This window comes from Calonectris borealis, chromosome 3, assembly GCF_964195595.1.
Source record: "Calonectris borealis chromosome 3, bCalBor7.hap1.2, whole genome shotgun sequence".
NCBI classification, from domain to species: Eukaryota; Metazoa; Chordata; class Aves; order Procellariiformes; family Procellariidae; genus Calonectris; species Calonectris borealis.
Window position 1 is genome coordinate 35,985,751 of NC_134314.1, and position 17,776 is coordinate 36,003,526.

Genomic DNA, 17,776 nt, shown 5'->3' on the forward strand with positions numbered 1-17,776 from the left:
CAATAATTATTGCATTTAAGATCTATACAGATTGATCAATTTATCACCATTTTTTAATACCAAAAGGCACCTTAATGGGAACAAAGATCAACTGTTTATGCTGTTGGTTGAAACTCTTCATGTCTAGCAAAATCAGTCACTGTCCCTTTATCTTCTTTTATAAGCATCTCTGTGCAGTCAGTGCTAGGGCATTCAAAAGACTATCGCAAAACCACAACAGAAGAAAAAATGAAAGGGGGCACTCTTTCAAATAAGGCTCTTTACGTGCTTTCCTTCACTCCACTTTTGCCTGTTATTGCACAGAGATCCCAGCAGTGATGCATTACCATAATATTTAGCCTTCATAAAACAGTAACGCTGTCTGGGTATTTGTGCAGATTTCCTATCTCTACTATCAGGAATGCAAAGAACTTGCTCTCTGAGCAAATGTTTGCAAGACACAGAAAGACTGTCTTCGTTAAGGTCCTCTCTGCAATGCTCAGTCCTAATTTCAAACAAGCAGCAGCCCTTTCCCACCTGCTTGTTCATATCCACAGTTTTTGCCAAAATGAGAGAAAATGCGTATATAATTAAAATGGAGCTTTTAAACAATTTCTCTCTTCAAAAACTGCCAGACTATGTAAACTGCTCAGTTGTGCATGAGATATGCAGGAACTCTAACTTGTTTGCATTTGCTTTGCATCTGTATTTCTCCAGGATTTGCTTGGCTCAGCTTTGCAACAGCTTTCCCAGAAGTGTCACCAGTACCCCCCCACCCCGTCCCCCGAGAGTCATTCCCCTGAGAATGCCTGGAAATGAATTGTTCTTCCTTGTTGGCCTCCCTCAGTAAACACTCATTTATATGCTGTCCAAACATTTCAAGTATGTTCTCCATATTTCACAGGAGCCAGTGAAAGTCCTTTTTACTTCAAAATGCACTGTCAGAAGAAGTCTAACTCTGTCAAACATTGTGGCACAGGTGAAAGAAGTGTTAACCAAGTTTGGGGATTATGGGGATTTTTTTATGAAATACAAATGCTTATCAGCACGTATCTCAAGTTCAGAGATGGTCATGACATACCTTGTAATTCTGTGCCTGTAGGAAGTAGACAGCCTAGAGCTCACATCCATCCTGCAGATCTGTGAGCAGAATGTTCACAGATTAAACAATTAAAATGTACTGACTACCAATAAGCTTAGGTTTTATTGAATGTTTAAATATGGCAGGCTACCAGATAATCAAATAGCAGCATCTCTATTAAGGTTGATATTAATAAAGAACACAAAGAATACAAGGTTGGAAGGCATTACGTGTATTTTGTGAAGAAATCGAAAAATAATTTAAAATATATGCTTTAAATAAGGTAAAACTTTCTCTTTGGAGGACAGAAGGGAATCTTTTTTTATGAAGATATGGGCATCTGGTTAAGCTTGTCCTAGGGACACAGTTAATGCCAGAAAAAGACAGATGGGAGATCAATGCAAGATGTCGTTATTTTTAAATACAATTCAGAGAAACATTTTAATCACTTCTCCAAATTTCTACCATAGCATCTTCTTTTCTGCCAGACACATGCATTTCTTTATTGCACATCAAGCTGCAGGACATGTTTTTGATACTTAACTCTGCAATAAGAAGAAAACATAAAGAATCCATGCCTTTGATTCTCCTTGAAACGTTCCTCAGTTCAGCCCAGAATTATTCTCTTACAGTCTAAAAGGCATATGGCTGTAATCTGGATTACTCTTTGAAATGCCATTTGTTTGGATTTCATTTCACTGATAACCAGTCAGGCGGTCTATGGAGTTGCATAATTTCCATTTGTGGACACTAAAATTTGTCACATAGCTTCCAGCGCGGAGTAAAATTCAGTGATCAAGAAGCCAGCCTGCACGTCTAGCTTCACTTCTGTGACAGAGATATCTTGCACGATCTTAAGAAATGGCATTCCAGCTTTTCCAATGAAGTTAAAGGCTTTGTTCCAGGTCCTATGGCGAAAGTCATTTCTACTTCTACTTCTAAGATAGACCTTGGTTAAGACAAGGAAGGATCACCACCAGTCCACTCTCTCCTCCTCAGTGAGCAAGTGATTCTCCTGGCCCACTGCAGTTTTGTTGTTCTTTTCCAAATCATCCTTATCACCCTTTCTAGGTAAAGCGACATCACAGCCATCACTGTGATCAAAGCTTGTGCAGATACAGATGACCTCCTGAGCAGATAGTAGCCAGCTCATGTACGGTCCCAGCAGGATGGAGCAGCAAACACCAGACACTCACTTCCTCCTCAGACAAGCTATTTGCTGATAGTGACCTCAGTGCTGCCATGGCTACAACGCTCACAGCACATGAGGAATTAAAAGTTTGTGTGGCTTTAGGTACTCACTGCAGTCCAAGTAGTTCCTCAGGTGGAAAGAGTCTCTCTCTCTGCAACAGCCATCCATCAGAAACCCCCCAAAAGACAGCAACTGAAGCTCAGAACCTCTCTTTTGTTTTCTTCACCAAAAGCCTTGCAGCCTGAATTTGTTAAAAGTCTTATTCACACCTCAGACAGAGGAAGCCTCTCCTGCTTTCCTCCACCCGCCTCTGGACACCACAGCCCAAATACCTATTTTAAGAGTATTCCCATTCTAGTTGATTTTTGGTAGCTGGAATTTCCAAATGATTGAGTAAATAACATTAATGGAATACACACACATCAGTCTCACCGTGCCTTTCAAAAAATGAATAGACATATAAATTTTCAGTAGTTTTATTGAAAAATGCCTCTTTCATTTCAGAAATAAATAATATAAGGCAGTGAAATTCACAATTTGCAGTTAAAATATAAAAGCAGCAATTCTATATCCATAGTCTTGCACACAATTTCCAACTGCTTTTGATAACTAAGAAACATTGTATTCTGAAAAAAAATTCCATACTAAATATACAACATAAACATGCAATTCCATCTCTGCAGGATTGACTGCAATTTGGCATAAATGTTATTGTGTCTACAAACAAGGAGATTTCAGGCGTTATTAGACTGTATCCAGTTGATACAATGATTTCAGCTACTTAATGTCTGTGGTGTTTAAAGGAGATGTATAAGAGCAGTATATGCTCTGCAAAGTGTAACTAAGAATAAAAGAAAATGACAATGATATTGGAAGGAGAGGGAAATTTTTGTTTCTTTTTTAACTAGATAATGCAGACCTGTGATCTGACTGAACTGCAAACATGCATTTGAAAAAGAAGAAAAATGTAGAGCTAAAGCAGACAGTCCTTAGGAAATTCGCAGCAGCTCTGTGGTTATTTTTGTTTTGGTTTTTTGGTTTTCTTTTTTTTATTTATTTGTTTTTACATTATTTTAATGAAAAGGCAGCACTGGGATAACTGAATGCACATATTAACCTGTACGCAGCCACTATAAGCAAAAGTATTTTACAAGCATTTCCAGAGCAATATGAAGTCTCTAGGTACACACATTGCTATCCCCACATAAGCAAGATACAAAACAGGGGTGCGTCTGATATGAAAAGACCAGAAAGCTATATTGCAAAAGAAATGATGCACTCTCCCTGTGTGTATCTGCAAATGCAAGTATAGCAAAACCAAAAACCACCAACCAAAAAACCCAAAACAAGACACAGATCTTTTATGGTTTTGTTTTTGCTTTTCTTGACAGCGACCTTTTCCAGCGCATGTGCTCAGGGTATTCTGGTGAATGCATTTCAACTCCATAGTCCTCATACTCGTCCTCTCTCCTTTCTGACTCCATAGGTACTATAAAGGGTTCGCCTTCAGGTTGATAGGGTCCACTTTCAGGCACGTATGGCTCTGGTTGAAAATAGTTGTCCGATTGAACATAATAGTTATCGCATGTCTTTGAATCCACAAATACAATGAAAGTTAGTTTGTCTACATAATGTTAGTCCAATCTTATTTCCATGTAATAAATATATAAATTAATAGTTCACTGGGGGTATTTTTCAGTTTTGTTCATGAATACTTTTTGGCAGTAAAATAATAAAAAATTTAAAATTCATTTTGAAAGGCTTTGTACTTATAATACACAGAAGATTGCAGAAAGAGTCTTAAATTATGCAAGGGACCAATTATTGTAAAAGAAAAAAAAAAAAACAAAACCAAAGCAAATCAAATAATAAAAATATTATTTTACAGCTACTTCATTAAATCCAAGCACTGGACTTCATTTTTGACTGTGTAATTAGTAGAAGACGTGGAGCAGGTAAAATGAACGGGTGGGTTTGGCATATACTAATTTTCTCTAAGAATGGGGAAAGTAAGTGTACACATAACTATCACCAGCGGCAATATACAGTACATGTCATTTTCTCGTGCTGTTCCTCGTAACAAACCGAGTTACAGCTGGTGCTTCAGGAACACCAAAAACTACAGCAAAACAGAAGAAAAATAATTATAAAACTTTGGTATTTATAACTGCAGTTACAGAATCCAACAAGATTACATATTAAAAAAGGCACATGCCCCAATTCAGACATGTTGGAAACAAGCAACAGACAGGTAGGTTTCATAAGTTGTCAAAGATGTTATTCCGGCGTATAGCAAGCAGCAGCAGGCTTTTATGCAAAAGCATCACGTAGAGTTGTTAACAGATTTTAGTGGATACGGTCCCATACAAATCATTTACAAGCCACAATTAGTTTACTATTTACATAAGTCATTTCTCATTTACCAGGTTAAGTCTGTCTCTTCTAATGGCATTACCTTTGCTGGTTAGTAGTTTTATAAGCCTCCTTCACCACTGAGGCTTTTGATGGTCTGGGTCTTTTTTTAAAAAAGAAGGACTGTCTATTTTATTATTGAAATGCAACAGGCTTAATGAATTGACATCACTGTCCTTTATCTTATTCACGAGTTGTGTTAGTAAAAAGAACCTCCCCATTCTATGAGGCCAACATGGTTCAAAAACCATATCCGTGGTGAAATATCCATACGGACTCATTTTCTAATAAGCACGTGCGCAAACATCTCAGAAACAGGATTTTCATGTATTCAAACTGTAAGCAGCACTGGCGACTTAGAAAATGTGTTAGCCGAAACCTGAAACAGGTCAAAGATGATGTTAGTCTTTTAAAAAGTCCATCTGATGAGCAAAAACATACTTTCATCCAACTAAATACATAACAGTTAAGTCATAAGCATATATTTATATATGTATACATAGCTGCTTACTAGAAAGGAGAACACTGCAGAATCACAGGTACAATTTTCTTTCTTTTTCATTTAAATAAGAATTTTGTGTGAGATCTGCACAACCACCTGGCTCTTTAACCAGCAGCACTGAGTCTGCAAGTATGTACATATATATATATATATCTTTTCTTTCTTTTTCTTTTCATGGGTACATGCACAATACACTAACAGCAAACCATATCCAATAGTAGTATCACATACACTAATTTTGAGATGTTGCAATGCATACATATTAATTTGTTAACAATACTGTGGTCCTGCAGGATCCCCATGTTAAAATATATTAGAATCTTTCCAGTCAGAAATTGGTGGCCACTGTGACCCTTTCTTTTGATTCCAGAAGCAGCCTACTGTTTTGAGACACATCACAGAGTGGAAGGCTGATATGACCCAGGGCTAATCAGAGACTCCATGGTGTTTAATTCGGTAGAAATTGTAGGACAGTGGTGTTTTTCAGTTGTCTGCACTGTATCACCGAATGGATTTCCTTTGTGGAAAATTTTTATTTCAGGTATCAATTTTGTATAAATAATCCTGACATTGCTCAAAAAGAGACACACGGAAATTGCCAACCACAGCATTCTTTTTATTTTTCAAGAGAAACATGGAGAATTCAACCTTGTTCTGAAGACGATTGGAAGGGGTGGGGATGGAGGGGAAAAAAGAAGAAGAAGAAAATGGTCACTTAAATCCTATGAGCAACATTATCAACTACTAACCATCTATGTTTAAAAAAAAAATACTAAAATATTTAGTTACTACTTCCTATTTAAAGCGAACCACACATAACTTCAAGTAAATCTGCATCAAACTCCAAATGACTGCTCATATACCTGCACATTACAATGAGGCAGGCCTGCTCATTGCAAGCATTTCCTCCTGATTCAGTATGTCCAGGCTAGCAGGATTGACTCATGTAAAGCAGCTCAATATGAACAGCCACATCTGTGAAGGCTATTTAAGGCAAGTTAAGTTGTTCATAACCTACCTGGGAATCCTTGGCCATTGTAAGGGATGCTAGCACACTGGGATGAATCACAATATCCTGGTGGCCCTGGGGGACCTCGAATACCCGCATTTCCAGGACGACCTGGAGGCCCTGGTGGTCCTCGTGATCCTGTGGAGCCTGGTGGACCAGTTCTAGATTCTCCTTGTGGACCTAATTTTAGAATTGAAAGGTTGGAGGGTTGTTTTCTTTAAAAGCCAGCTTGATAAAACAGCTAGCATTACTGCTGTCTAGACTACACAGTCTAGGCTCTGTCTTTGGTGAGAAAACACTTGCACTTTGTTGCTATATGGGGGTCAACAGAAAGAAAAACAAAAGAAAACTAGAAATGTGACTCATCATTAGTTGCTTCCCTGTGTGTGGCTTACTTAAGGATTTCTTCACAGAAACTGATTTAGTAAGGTTTGAGCCAAGTAAGAAACATCAATGAATTCTCCGGTTTATTTCCCCTCCGTGTAAAATACAAAGGTCTCGAGGGAAACTACTAGATTAGACAAGCACACTGGATTTCAATTAAAATATAGGAGTACATTAATTCTGTTATCCTTTAGCCCCAGGATGGATGAGGTAATGTTTTTTTTGGAACCAGTCTTATTATGGTTAGCGGAAAAGTAAAGCTTCAAGTAACTGGCGCTACAATTTGCTGCAAGCATCTTATGGGTCCTGTAATGAAAAACCATGTTTAGCCTAGTAAACTACATGGAGAAACAAATGATTCAGCTGATTTCTGCCAAGGCATCAGTGAAGAAAATTGCATGATACAAAGAGCAAAACCAATGGTCAAATCATATCTGACTCTATCATCTGGTAACACTGCATGTGGGAGTATTTTGTAGTCCGGGGACAATTTGTAGTTCTGTAATCACAAGTAAAAAATGGAACTAGGTACTGCAAAAGTATCATCTGATAGCACTTATGAAAATATCTGTCAAATATTATCAAATATATGTCAAATATTTGGACAATGTATTTTCATGAAAGACATTTTCACACAAGCAAGCATGCCAGATAAGTAAATTACAAGATAAAGATAAATACCTATTAGCCACATCCAAAAATCTTTCTAAATTGCCCTTTTTGCAGGGGTTTCCAGTAAACTCTAATACATGTAAAAAACATGAAGTGGACAGAGTAAAGCATGTTCGTTCACCATATGTAGTCTGGTTTCCTATGAAGAAATGTTATCTTTTTTCTCCTACTTTTCTGTAATTTGATAAAACAAGAAATATTTACCAGGTGGTCCTGGCAAACCTCGTGGCCCTTGAGATCCAGTCCCTCTTTCGCCTTTCTCTCCAGGCATTCCTACAGAATAATAAAAAAAAAAAAGCAATAAAAAACAAAGGAAGGAAACCACATCAACAAATATTTCTTCATGCTCTCTCATTGATATTTAGTTCCCATTATTTAATGTAACAAGGCTGGTCAAACCTTATTTTGTACAGACGTCCAAACGTGCATTTGGGGAAAATAATTTGGATATAAATATACTACCTAAAAATAAAGTAGGATGCAGAGGTAATTTAGTGTGAATAAACTTTCTCGAACATAGAAAAGTCTTTGAGATACTTAAAACACCATAGAACCTTATTATTTTAAACTACACACAGGAAGGTATTTTCAAGCTTGCATACTTCTGTTATAAAGGATGCTTTACACTTTCTTAGAAACAGTTATGATGAAATAAGTTTAAGAAAGAGCAGAATTCAGAAATTTGTCCTTCCTTGATTTTTTTCTACTCTTTTTTAAAGATTATACTAAAATTTATACTAGAAAACACAGCACTGAGTCTATGCTACAGTAGAGTAGCTGGAATAAGCAAAGGCCACAATATAGTACAGTATAGACACTCCATGTCATTGCAGTGATCCAAGGTAGCCGCAAAATAGGTCTACCCATATGCTCAAACTCAGTTCAGAGCTGCTTCCTTCAGAGTACTGCAAAGAGCCAAGGATGTAGGCCTAATTCTTTCAACTCCTACTTTTTATTCTTGGTAATGACTCATTTTATCTCTTAATCAGAGTTCTGTTCTGCAAAGAGTTGTGTTGCTCCAAACTGCCTTTCAAGATGTAGCTGTTCAGTGCCAGAAGAGTTCTGAGAATATTCACTTTCCTGGGATATCCTGTGGAAGCCTGAGACAGCAGCCAAAATGTTATACCAACTTGTGTTTCATGAAACATGAGCAAGGGAGAGACAGAGGAAAGCACTGATGTAATTAACCTTGTCCTCCAGAACATCAGTGTCCCTCAGGAAATCCAGCTGACCTAACAGGCTACTGCTAGGTATGGGCTTCCTAGTCTGACATGGTAAAGGGATCAGATTGCTCCTCTGGCAGCCTCTGCACTATGTCCACTGTGAAATATACAGCTGCCTGTATAATTTACTCACCTCTTTCACCAGGTGGTCCTTGGACCCCAGGAGGTCCTGGGAATCCTGGTCTTCCTCCGGGTCCAGGCTCTCCTCTTGTCCCAGCAGCTCCTGGGGGACCAGGTGGTCCTGGTGGCCCTGGCTGGTTACGGTTTGAATAATAATCATTCGGGATTTGATTCAGCATTTGATTGAACCGGCTCATTTGACCTTCAAAAGGAAAGAAAAATGGTTCAATAAACCATGTGAGATGAGTGAGTGTCTTTTATCAGAGTGGGAAGGAATAACAAATTACCTCTTTTCATTAAATCCTATCCTTGTTCCCATTCAATAGATTAGTGGTGAACTAGTACAAACGCATTAGGAAGTCTTAAGATGAATGTAAGGCTGAACGTAAATGGAGGAGGGAGGGAAGAAAGGTAAGGGGGATTCTGGAAGCCATTAACATTAACAAAAATTAATTTTGAAGCAATTAAAGTCACAAAATAAGATTTGTTTACAATACTCTCAGAGTTCTAATCAGAGGTTGTTTCTACTCTGAAGAACAGATAGGACTTGTTACACTTTTAAAGGTGGAGTATCACATTTCTATGTACTTTCAGAGCTCTGAAGCTACCACAAACACAGTATAAATTATTCATGTGTAGAGCTAGCAGCACAGAGTCTATGAAGTCGCTTTCTTAAGCCTGTAGGATGCATAGGCTTGTACCTATATACCTTCTGCATATAGGCAAATTTCATTTCCAAAGAAAGGTGTCTGAACAAAAGCAACAGCATTGTGAAACTATGCAGAAAGGAGCCTCTAATGGGGGGCCACATATAGCCCTACCCGATTAGTGTAATGTGCCAGTCCTAGCATAACCCTGAAGAGATGAGCTGAATATGAAAAAAATAAGGCAGGGATGTTCAAAAAAGAGATGCTAAAAGATCTCAGACAACACATCCTTATTCATAAGCCTAATACATTCATGAATGTACTTTCCTTCCTCTGCGATGGCTAACTGATAGACATGTTTTAAATAGCAGCCATCACAGACATTTTAAAGGACATACTGTCCTCCTCCCTGTACAGAAGCACTCTTAATGATCCAAAAGGTATATCTGTTTACCTCAATCAGCACTTACCCTTGTATTAGAAACAATATTAAGAACAATTTGTGGGCACATTTGTCTCTGTCCTCCCCAGCAGGTCTGCTGATAGCAAAAGCGCTGCCTCAGGGACAGAGAGAAAGCCTCTGTAGAGAACACTTTCATGGGCTGCAGAGCTGCACTGTGTGGCAGTAGAGGACTGAAATTCAATTTGGAGTCCTTATCCAAATAAATATCATTTTTACATGCATAGCACAGCTGATTCTGTGCACAGTATGTACCCAACACTCATTTGTCTTTTCCTGCTAGCAAAGTACCTGCAGTGAGCATCCTTTTTCTCACTGATTCCTTCCTCCCGAAGATAAGACATGTTTAATAAGAAAATGTATATTGATTTTTATAACAAAGATAAAGTAATTTTGGACCAGACTGACAAAAGGAAAGTCACCTTCCTTGTACAGAGTATTAGACTTGCATGTGTATTTCCAAAGGTCACAGATTAGTTTATGATCAAGCTAGCCATTTGGATCTGGCAAAAATTTAGTGCTATATTTTTTTCCACCAAATCATTGGCATTGGACAGCTATCAGATCACTCAAGCTCTTGCTATGCTCTGTGGCCAATATCTCTCACCTTAAATTTAAACCACCGTTTTCTCTTTCAACAAACAAAGTATTAAATTACTAGTATGAGAAACAAAGCAATCAACACTGTTTACCATTTATCAGTTGTTCACAAACTTGTCTTGCAACTGCTCGCATCATGTTCTGAGAAGCAATGTCACCCTAAATAATCAAAACCAAAACAAGTGTTTTATTAGCAAGTGTCTGTGCTTTTAAAGACATAGTGTTTAATTAAAAAAATCTGACAAAAACTGACTTTAAAGCAGACTTACTCTGTCACCTTTTTCTCCCTTCATTCCAGGTGCTCCCTAAAATAAATACAGTAAAAATAAAACAGCTGAAGGATTATCTTATTCCACCCCACCTATAGGTTTGAGACATGTAATTTTAGAAAACATTTTTACTCCTTCAGAAAGACAGACCTGGTCTCCTTGAACTTTACATTTCAGAGATGCTAAAGTAGGTGCCAGAAAAGACTGGACAAGCAGTGATCTTTTGTGTACAATCAAACAGACTGACAGATGCAGAAGAAAAAGATCTGAAGGAAAAATTCAAACTAGGGCCAAAGAAACTGATGTATTTTGACACTGGGACCACACTGGCAATTTGAAAGTTGAATTTCTAGCATCACATTTCCGTAAATGGTGAATAATCTTGTGTAAATTATATACGACTCTTTAATTTTAAGTCTTAAGCCAACTCACATTAAAGAAGGTAAGCTAGGAAGAATAACACATGTCTAGGAAGGGCAGCTGTCTCCTTGAACCCACAAGAAACAGATCCTGTGTTAAACGAAGAAGCGCTATGCAGACATGACACATAAGATGGAGAGAGAGTAATAGAATAAGCCATTAAGTGCTTATTCTATTTATAACAGCAGCTCCCCTGCTAATTCTAAACCATTTCTAGTCTTACAATAGTCTCATCGAAGTCTTAGCTTGAGCTGCTTTATAATTATCGACATTTGCCAAGAGCTAACTTTTGTCTAACAGCAATTTCCATTTGCCTTTGAATACTCTAGTGGTTGTTCTGGGTTTTTTGGTTTTCAGGAATACTATGTAAGAAGCCAACCAGAAGGACTGATTCTAATTTTTATATATATATGTGTCTAAGGCTGGAAAAACATCAGGTATACTCTGAAGATGTTCTTAAATGCTGAACTGGAGATATGCACAATCTACTCTGCAAAAAAATTCTGTGTGTGCACCTCTCGCATAACGTTTTGAGATTTTAGCCTTATGTTTGCATTCCAGTGCTAGCAAAGCAAAGCATCAAGAGAGACCAAACCATACTTTCCAAAAAGTTGTAATTACAATGCTTGGTATGATGGATTTTTGAAGATTTTCAAAATAGACAGCAATGATCTCAGAAGGATGTTTATAACTTGCTTAGGTCTATTTGACATGATTTTGGCCACAGTAAAAATTGCAGATGCCCATTTAAGATAAGTAGGAAATTAGATTCACAGTCATTTGTTTTAGCCGCTAGGTTGCCCTTTGAAAAATCTAAAAATCTGCAAAGTGTTTTAAAACTATTCTTTTAATTTTGACATCAAAATTCAAAAGAAAAAAAGAAAACAAAACTGCACTTACTGCAAGACCTGCTTAGGAAGCTGTCATGAATAGCCCTTCCAATACTCTTGAATACTCACTGTGACAAATGCCATATGTGCGCCAAACTCCAGGGCAGTACAAACAAAACTTTGCCCTGAACTATGGCTCCTGAAGTGGCCAGTTTCACCGGTGACTTCAGTGGATGCAGAGTTAGGCCACAGCTGAGTCCTTCTAAAAATCTATTGTAAATTCACCTGCCAGAACATATCCAAAGAGCACAGGAGCTTTGCGAGTTAAGCAAAAAGAGGCTAGCGTGAGTTCAAATAGATTTTCACCTGTAGCCTAAATTACTATTTGAATGTAAGGCATATTTCAAAGGTGAGACCAGTTTGGTCATCTGCTGCTCTGCATGGCTTTCCACACAGTTACACGTACATCCTAAGTATTACTGCTTTTTACATTGTAGTATTTCTTTAAGGAGCCTGTTTATCACCATTAACAAAGCAAAGGCTAAGTGTGGGCCGCAGCTGTTTTTCATAACATTCCCACAGTACCCACAATTAATTTCAACAACACGAGACAACAAACCATTCCGCTGAGGTCACAGCAGATACAATTTGAATGCGGTGGCACTGTTTCATAGACTTCCATCAAGGTTTTGCACAAACAAATTCCCATGCGGTATGTCGGGGTGTGAACTTAGTATGCTATCTGAGCTTCTCTGCAGCAGTGTTGCATACACCTACCCCTTGACATGCCACAGAAAATTTGAGGCAGCTCATCCATCAGTGAGTTAAGTAGTTGGCACATGGTACATTTGCATCACGCATAACAAATCATTCACGCAAAATTAATTGCACAGACTCAAATGAAAGATTTACAATGGCAACACCATAAATGTGCCACTAGAATAAATTATGCCACCAATGAGACAGTTACTAATATGTACACAATATACCCATCAAACTGATGAATATTCTTTCCCTTCTGTCCTGCACTCTTTCATCTATATCTTTTCTTACTTTGTGAAATCCACAGGGAAAAGGTCTGTCTTTCAGTTTTAGCTTAGCACAGCCATATGCTGAAACAGACCATGGACTTGTAAATGCCATAACAACATAAATAAACTGTAACAATTAAAATCATCAGGAATATATGACATTTCTATCTGTGATTCTCTAATAATTAACATTGTGGTAAATGCTGATGTACTGCAGCTCTAGAGGAGATGTAACTTGACTCTGAATTCAACAGACATTAACATCTCAGTTATAAACTATCACATTTATCTGAAATATCCATTGAATAGAACTGCAGGTTTTTCACTTGCGCTAGTCTATAACATGAAATTCTGGGGGAAAAAATATTAACAAATTATTTGGTGCTTCTCTTTCTGTTTGAAACTTGGCAATTTTTGCTATTTTCTGAAAGCATATTCATTTGAAATTATCTGCTGAGTACATATTTATAATACCTGCTCGTTGTATTCTCGTTCTTTCTAAGACTTTCATAGTACAACCTCGTGTTGTTTTGACCGGAAGCAAATCATGCAGTACATCATCTTGTTTATTCACTAGGTAACTGCAAGCATTAGAAATCAGATTTCTGGTCTACTATCCCGGCAATATTCTAATAATTACTTAAAATGCACTGTTCTAATGAATTCACTTGCTAGAGCATTCACACACCAGAACTATACACAGAAGAGAAAAAATGAAGCAAACTTAAAATGTTCAAAGCCTATATGCTGTTTCTGGAAATATTTTTGCTGATCGGTCAAGAAAAGTTCTTCAGGCTGCCTTCAGCCACCGGCCATATTGGTAAGATAGGAAGGTGCTTTGATAACAAAAGCACAACATTGCTCCACAGTATTGCCAATAAAGGTCCCCCAGCTAGAAAAATGCTAAGGCCATTCCTTAATTATAAGCGATACACAGTCAATTTTACAATTCATTGAAATCAAATGAGTTTCATTCTTCAATTTGTGACCTTGCAAAGATACACTGATTCAGCCTTATGATTGGAAATCTATTGGCTGTTCCAAACTAATTCTAAAATTTGAAGATTAACAGCTGACCGGTTATGTTAACAACAAAGCTCATTTTCCACCTGGATATTTTAGAAATATAATTTCCAAAAAATAATTACAATGGCAATTACTGAGTTGCTATTTACATCTTCCTCCCACTTGGTTATATTCTTCTTAAATTTCAGTTTATTTTCTTTTAATAGACAAAACCATACAATTTAGCCAACTGCTTGCCAGCATTTTGAGAAGCAGCAGCTGCTGCTGACGTTCTGTTTTGTTGATATCCTGCAATGAGGGAGTCACTTGGGGTCAGTGTGAGGAAAAGCTAGTTTATGCTGCATGTGGGATTTTTCTGAGCTGTGGGATGAAGGCTGGGGATGAAGCAAAGTTCTACGGCTGAAAGAGGACAAAACAAAGGAAGTTTCGCTATTTTTACTTTAAAAGATAATGCAATCAATTGTTTTCCCCAAAAGAATGTTTGCTCCCCGCAAGAACCACCAGTTCGCTGCTCCCAAAGCAGCGTCTTTTTGAGACTTCACCTAGGATGTCTGCATAGATGGATGCAAGATCAGTTAACGCATGGCAGCAGAGAATGGAAAATACTCAAAAACTGCATTTAACTCACAAAACATCTCTCTTTTACGTGCTCGGAACCTCTAAAGGTTTTCACAGTCTATTTGGTCCTGGAGGCATCAGTCTAATAGCACATTATATACACAACATGAATGCCTTGCACTATTTCCTGGGGACCTTCTAGATCAACAAAGTCAGACCCTGTTGTCACAGAGTCTGTTTTATAAACAAGACAGCTCTACCTTAAGGCGACTTAGCCTGCCTACCCATCCATTACCATTTTCACTCTTAGGCCTATAAAACGACAGTACTGGAACTTTTCTCCTCGGATAGTCCAAGATCTTCTATTTCCCATTGCATTTATTCACAGAAGACATATCTATTTCTTCTTGAGCTAATATCCTCTTTTAGCTTAATGACTCTTTCTTACCCTTGCTGGTTGTTACCCTATGATACATGTACAGAGTACTACCAAATTCTGGTTCTCTCTTTGACCAGACAGACAGAGGACAGATATTTTATTCTCCTCTAGGATAGCCAGTGCTCAATTCTCAATAGATTACTGACTCATTGGTGTTCTTACTGTTCCTTTTTTGGTCATATTGTTACTACACTGGAAAAACACCTAAGTTTCTCTTGGAAGTACTTATAAGCATATTATAAAGTCAAATTTCCTATTTCCATGAAAATGCAGTCAACGCTTCAAGTATCAAGTTGTTCCAGTATAAGTACACATTGAGGTAGAGAAATGTTTACAGCTACATTCGTGGTGTGGTCTGCCTCAGCTTAGCACATTAGTGGTATTTAACACATCAGGAAAGAGTTCCAATAGACTGCATTCACTGGGAATGTCCTCACAACACCAAGGCTCCTCATAATTTGCTTGTAACTGTGTATCTTTGCCTGGGGTGTAATGTTCCTTGCTTTGTAGGGGTCTTTCACCTTACTTGTGCTGCATAGTACCAGCAATACAGGTTGTTCAGGTAGAATAAAAAATGGCAGGATCTGGTTGAAAATTATTTACTCCTTGTATTTACCAGAGGCAATGTGAAGCCTCATTATCTTTCTCCAGGACAGGAAGTGACAAATTCAGGCAGGCCTGAACTATGATTCATGACACTGCAAGTTGCATTTGGCCATTAGGCTGCACCTTTGGCAATTCTAATACTGGACACAAAGGAAAATGTTGAAGTTCTGTTCACCAGGAGTCTGATAAAACATCTGTGCAAGGTGCAAGCCAGAATTCCTGCTGGGATCTGTTCTAGAAACATAAGAAATGGTAAATATGATGCACACTGTCCCATTACAAGAAAATGCAATAACTGGAAAAAACAATATATTTCTAACTGAAATAAATTCTTAAGATTAGGGTGTAGGAGAACTTACACGTGGTGCTTGGACAGGAGTTGACTGCTTTGCTTTGCAAAAGCATTGAAACTGGGCTTGTAGCCAAATTTCCTTCTATGCACATTATTTACCTGCAGAAGATTTTTGCTGCTGAACTGGGTCAGCTCTCCAGTGTCCCAGGTGAAGGAAAACTCAGATTCACCTGGTAGTTTGAAGCTCACTTGTGAACAAACCACAGCACCTTGTGCCCCGGCTATGTCTATCGAGCATCTGACCTGGCAGGAATATCACATTAGCAATGTATGTCTAAAGGCAGGAAACCTTCAGCGATTTCCTAAGACACTCAATGTCCTCTACTGCAAGGAGAAATAGGATTTATAGGCTGGCAAATGCAGACTGAATTCAACATGTGTATGAGAAAATGACCCAGCTTCCAGGTGCTCTTGGGAACTTCCACTTCATAACCATCAAGCTGTCCAGCCTACTATATATTCTTCCAAATTATCCAGCTGTTGCATATACAGTGACATTGAAGCAGGATCGAAAATTCTGGCTGATTGCCAGACATTAAGGTACAAGTAATGAATGACTTCCCATTTCAATTACTGTCTCCACTCCTGACTCAAACATAATTTCTCAGAGATCCTATACATGAATCAATTCAAATTTCTCCTGAAAGTGTTGGTGGAAGGCAGCACCTCCTGTTCTTTGTCCCTATTTATGCACTTTAACTTTAAAGGTTTGAATAGAACCCACAGAACCACCCCCAAATAATTTTGAAATCACATTTTAAAAAGCATGTAATGCTTGCAAAACAGAAGTGATTATGTAATATTATCAAAGATTGTCCATCTTCAGCAGCGTACCACTTTTTTACTACACACACACATACACAAATATAAAGACTTTCCAGCCATTTTGCTGACCCAATTCTTCATGCTTATACAGTGTAGGAATATATGTCTTGGCATATAATAGCCTACGATCTTTTTAGTGGAAACCAGAGACCACAATTTCCAGCCCCAACTATTAAACTCAGCAAAATGACATACTGTAAAAATAAAATGGTTTGAAAAAAAGGCTTGCGGTCTTAGGTCAGTTCCACTGTATCAACCACTGTCATAAGTGCAAGACAAGTATTTAAAGCAAGGAGAAGTCTCATATTCATCAACAGACTGTAATTTTAAATTTGATACTGTAAGTGTATCATTATCTTACTGGTGTCCCACGATCTCCTGGCTTCCCTGGTTTTCCACTTGGGCCAGCAACTCCTGGAACTCCTGGGGCACCCTACAGCAAAAGACACGTAAAGTGAATTGTGGAAATCCACAATGGCCTAAGTGCTAATAAGAAATGTGTTATTGTATTGAGCAATACTGAAAATGGCTCCTATCAGGTTTCGTTTCTGTTAGGTACATATCAGGCTTGAAAACTTTCCTCCAGAAAAAACAGGTTGTTTCTTCATCAGAATGTGTCCTTTTACATAACACCACAGTTTAACAGGCATTTCTGAATCTAAAGATGCAGAGCGTGTCTATGTGTTTTTGGTATCACTCTTAACAACAGATTCCTAAAGGAATACAAGACAGTTTGGCCTTCTAACTTCATCTAGCAAGTCTGTGATCCATGAAAAAGTCCACACAAGAAGTCCATAAAAGTCATTCTAGTGATACTAGATAAACATGAACAAATAAAAGACCAGTGTTAGGTTATGTGATAAAAGCTCATCTGCACACCCACAAAGGAGCACAAGAAAGACAATCGTGGGGGAGCGGGGGCAGCCCAAATTATACCCCGCCCTAGCAACTCCTGTCTGTATAAATGTGTAAATGTGTGCTCTGAGTATGTGTGCCTTCCGGGAATACATCTTCCGCCTCGCTACTGGCTGGTTGGACCTGGTAACGGAGCTGCAGCAACTTGCCTATCTCAGGCTGTCTGATCCAGCATGATATGTTTTTCTCTAACAACCAGCACCTTTTCTAGCATGGTTCCACAA

General features: G+C 38.2%; 1 protein-coding gene across 1 annotated transcript in view; it reads right to left on the reverse strand.

Moving 5' to 3' along the window:
* Positions 1 to 3,490: 3,490 nt before the first annotated feature.
* Positions 3,491 to 17,776, reverse strand: part of COL12A1 (collagen type XII alpha 1 chain) — a 99,514-nt gene continuing 85,228 nt past the window's right edge. The window contains exons 59-65 of the mRNA XM_075145329.1: positions 16,999 to 17,070; positions 10,551 to 10,586; positions 10,374 to 10,440; positions 8,588 to 8,776; positions 7,436 to 7,504; positions 6,185 to 6,355; positions 3,491 to 3,795 (exon numbers count right to left, since the gene is read on the reverse strand). Coding sequence (XP_075001430.1) covers positions 3,614 to 3,795; positions 6,185 to 6,355; positions 7,436 to 7,504; positions 8,588 to 8,776; positions 10,374 to 10,440; positions 10,551 to 10,586; positions 16,999 to 17,070 — 786 coding nt within the window. The 3' untranslated portion in view covers positions 3,491 to 3,613. The remainder of the gene's footprint in view (positions 3,796 to 6,184; positions 6,356 to 7,435; positions 7,505 to 8,587; positions 8,777 to 10,373; positions 10,441 to 10,550; positions 10,587 to 16,998; positions 17,071 to 17,776) is intronic.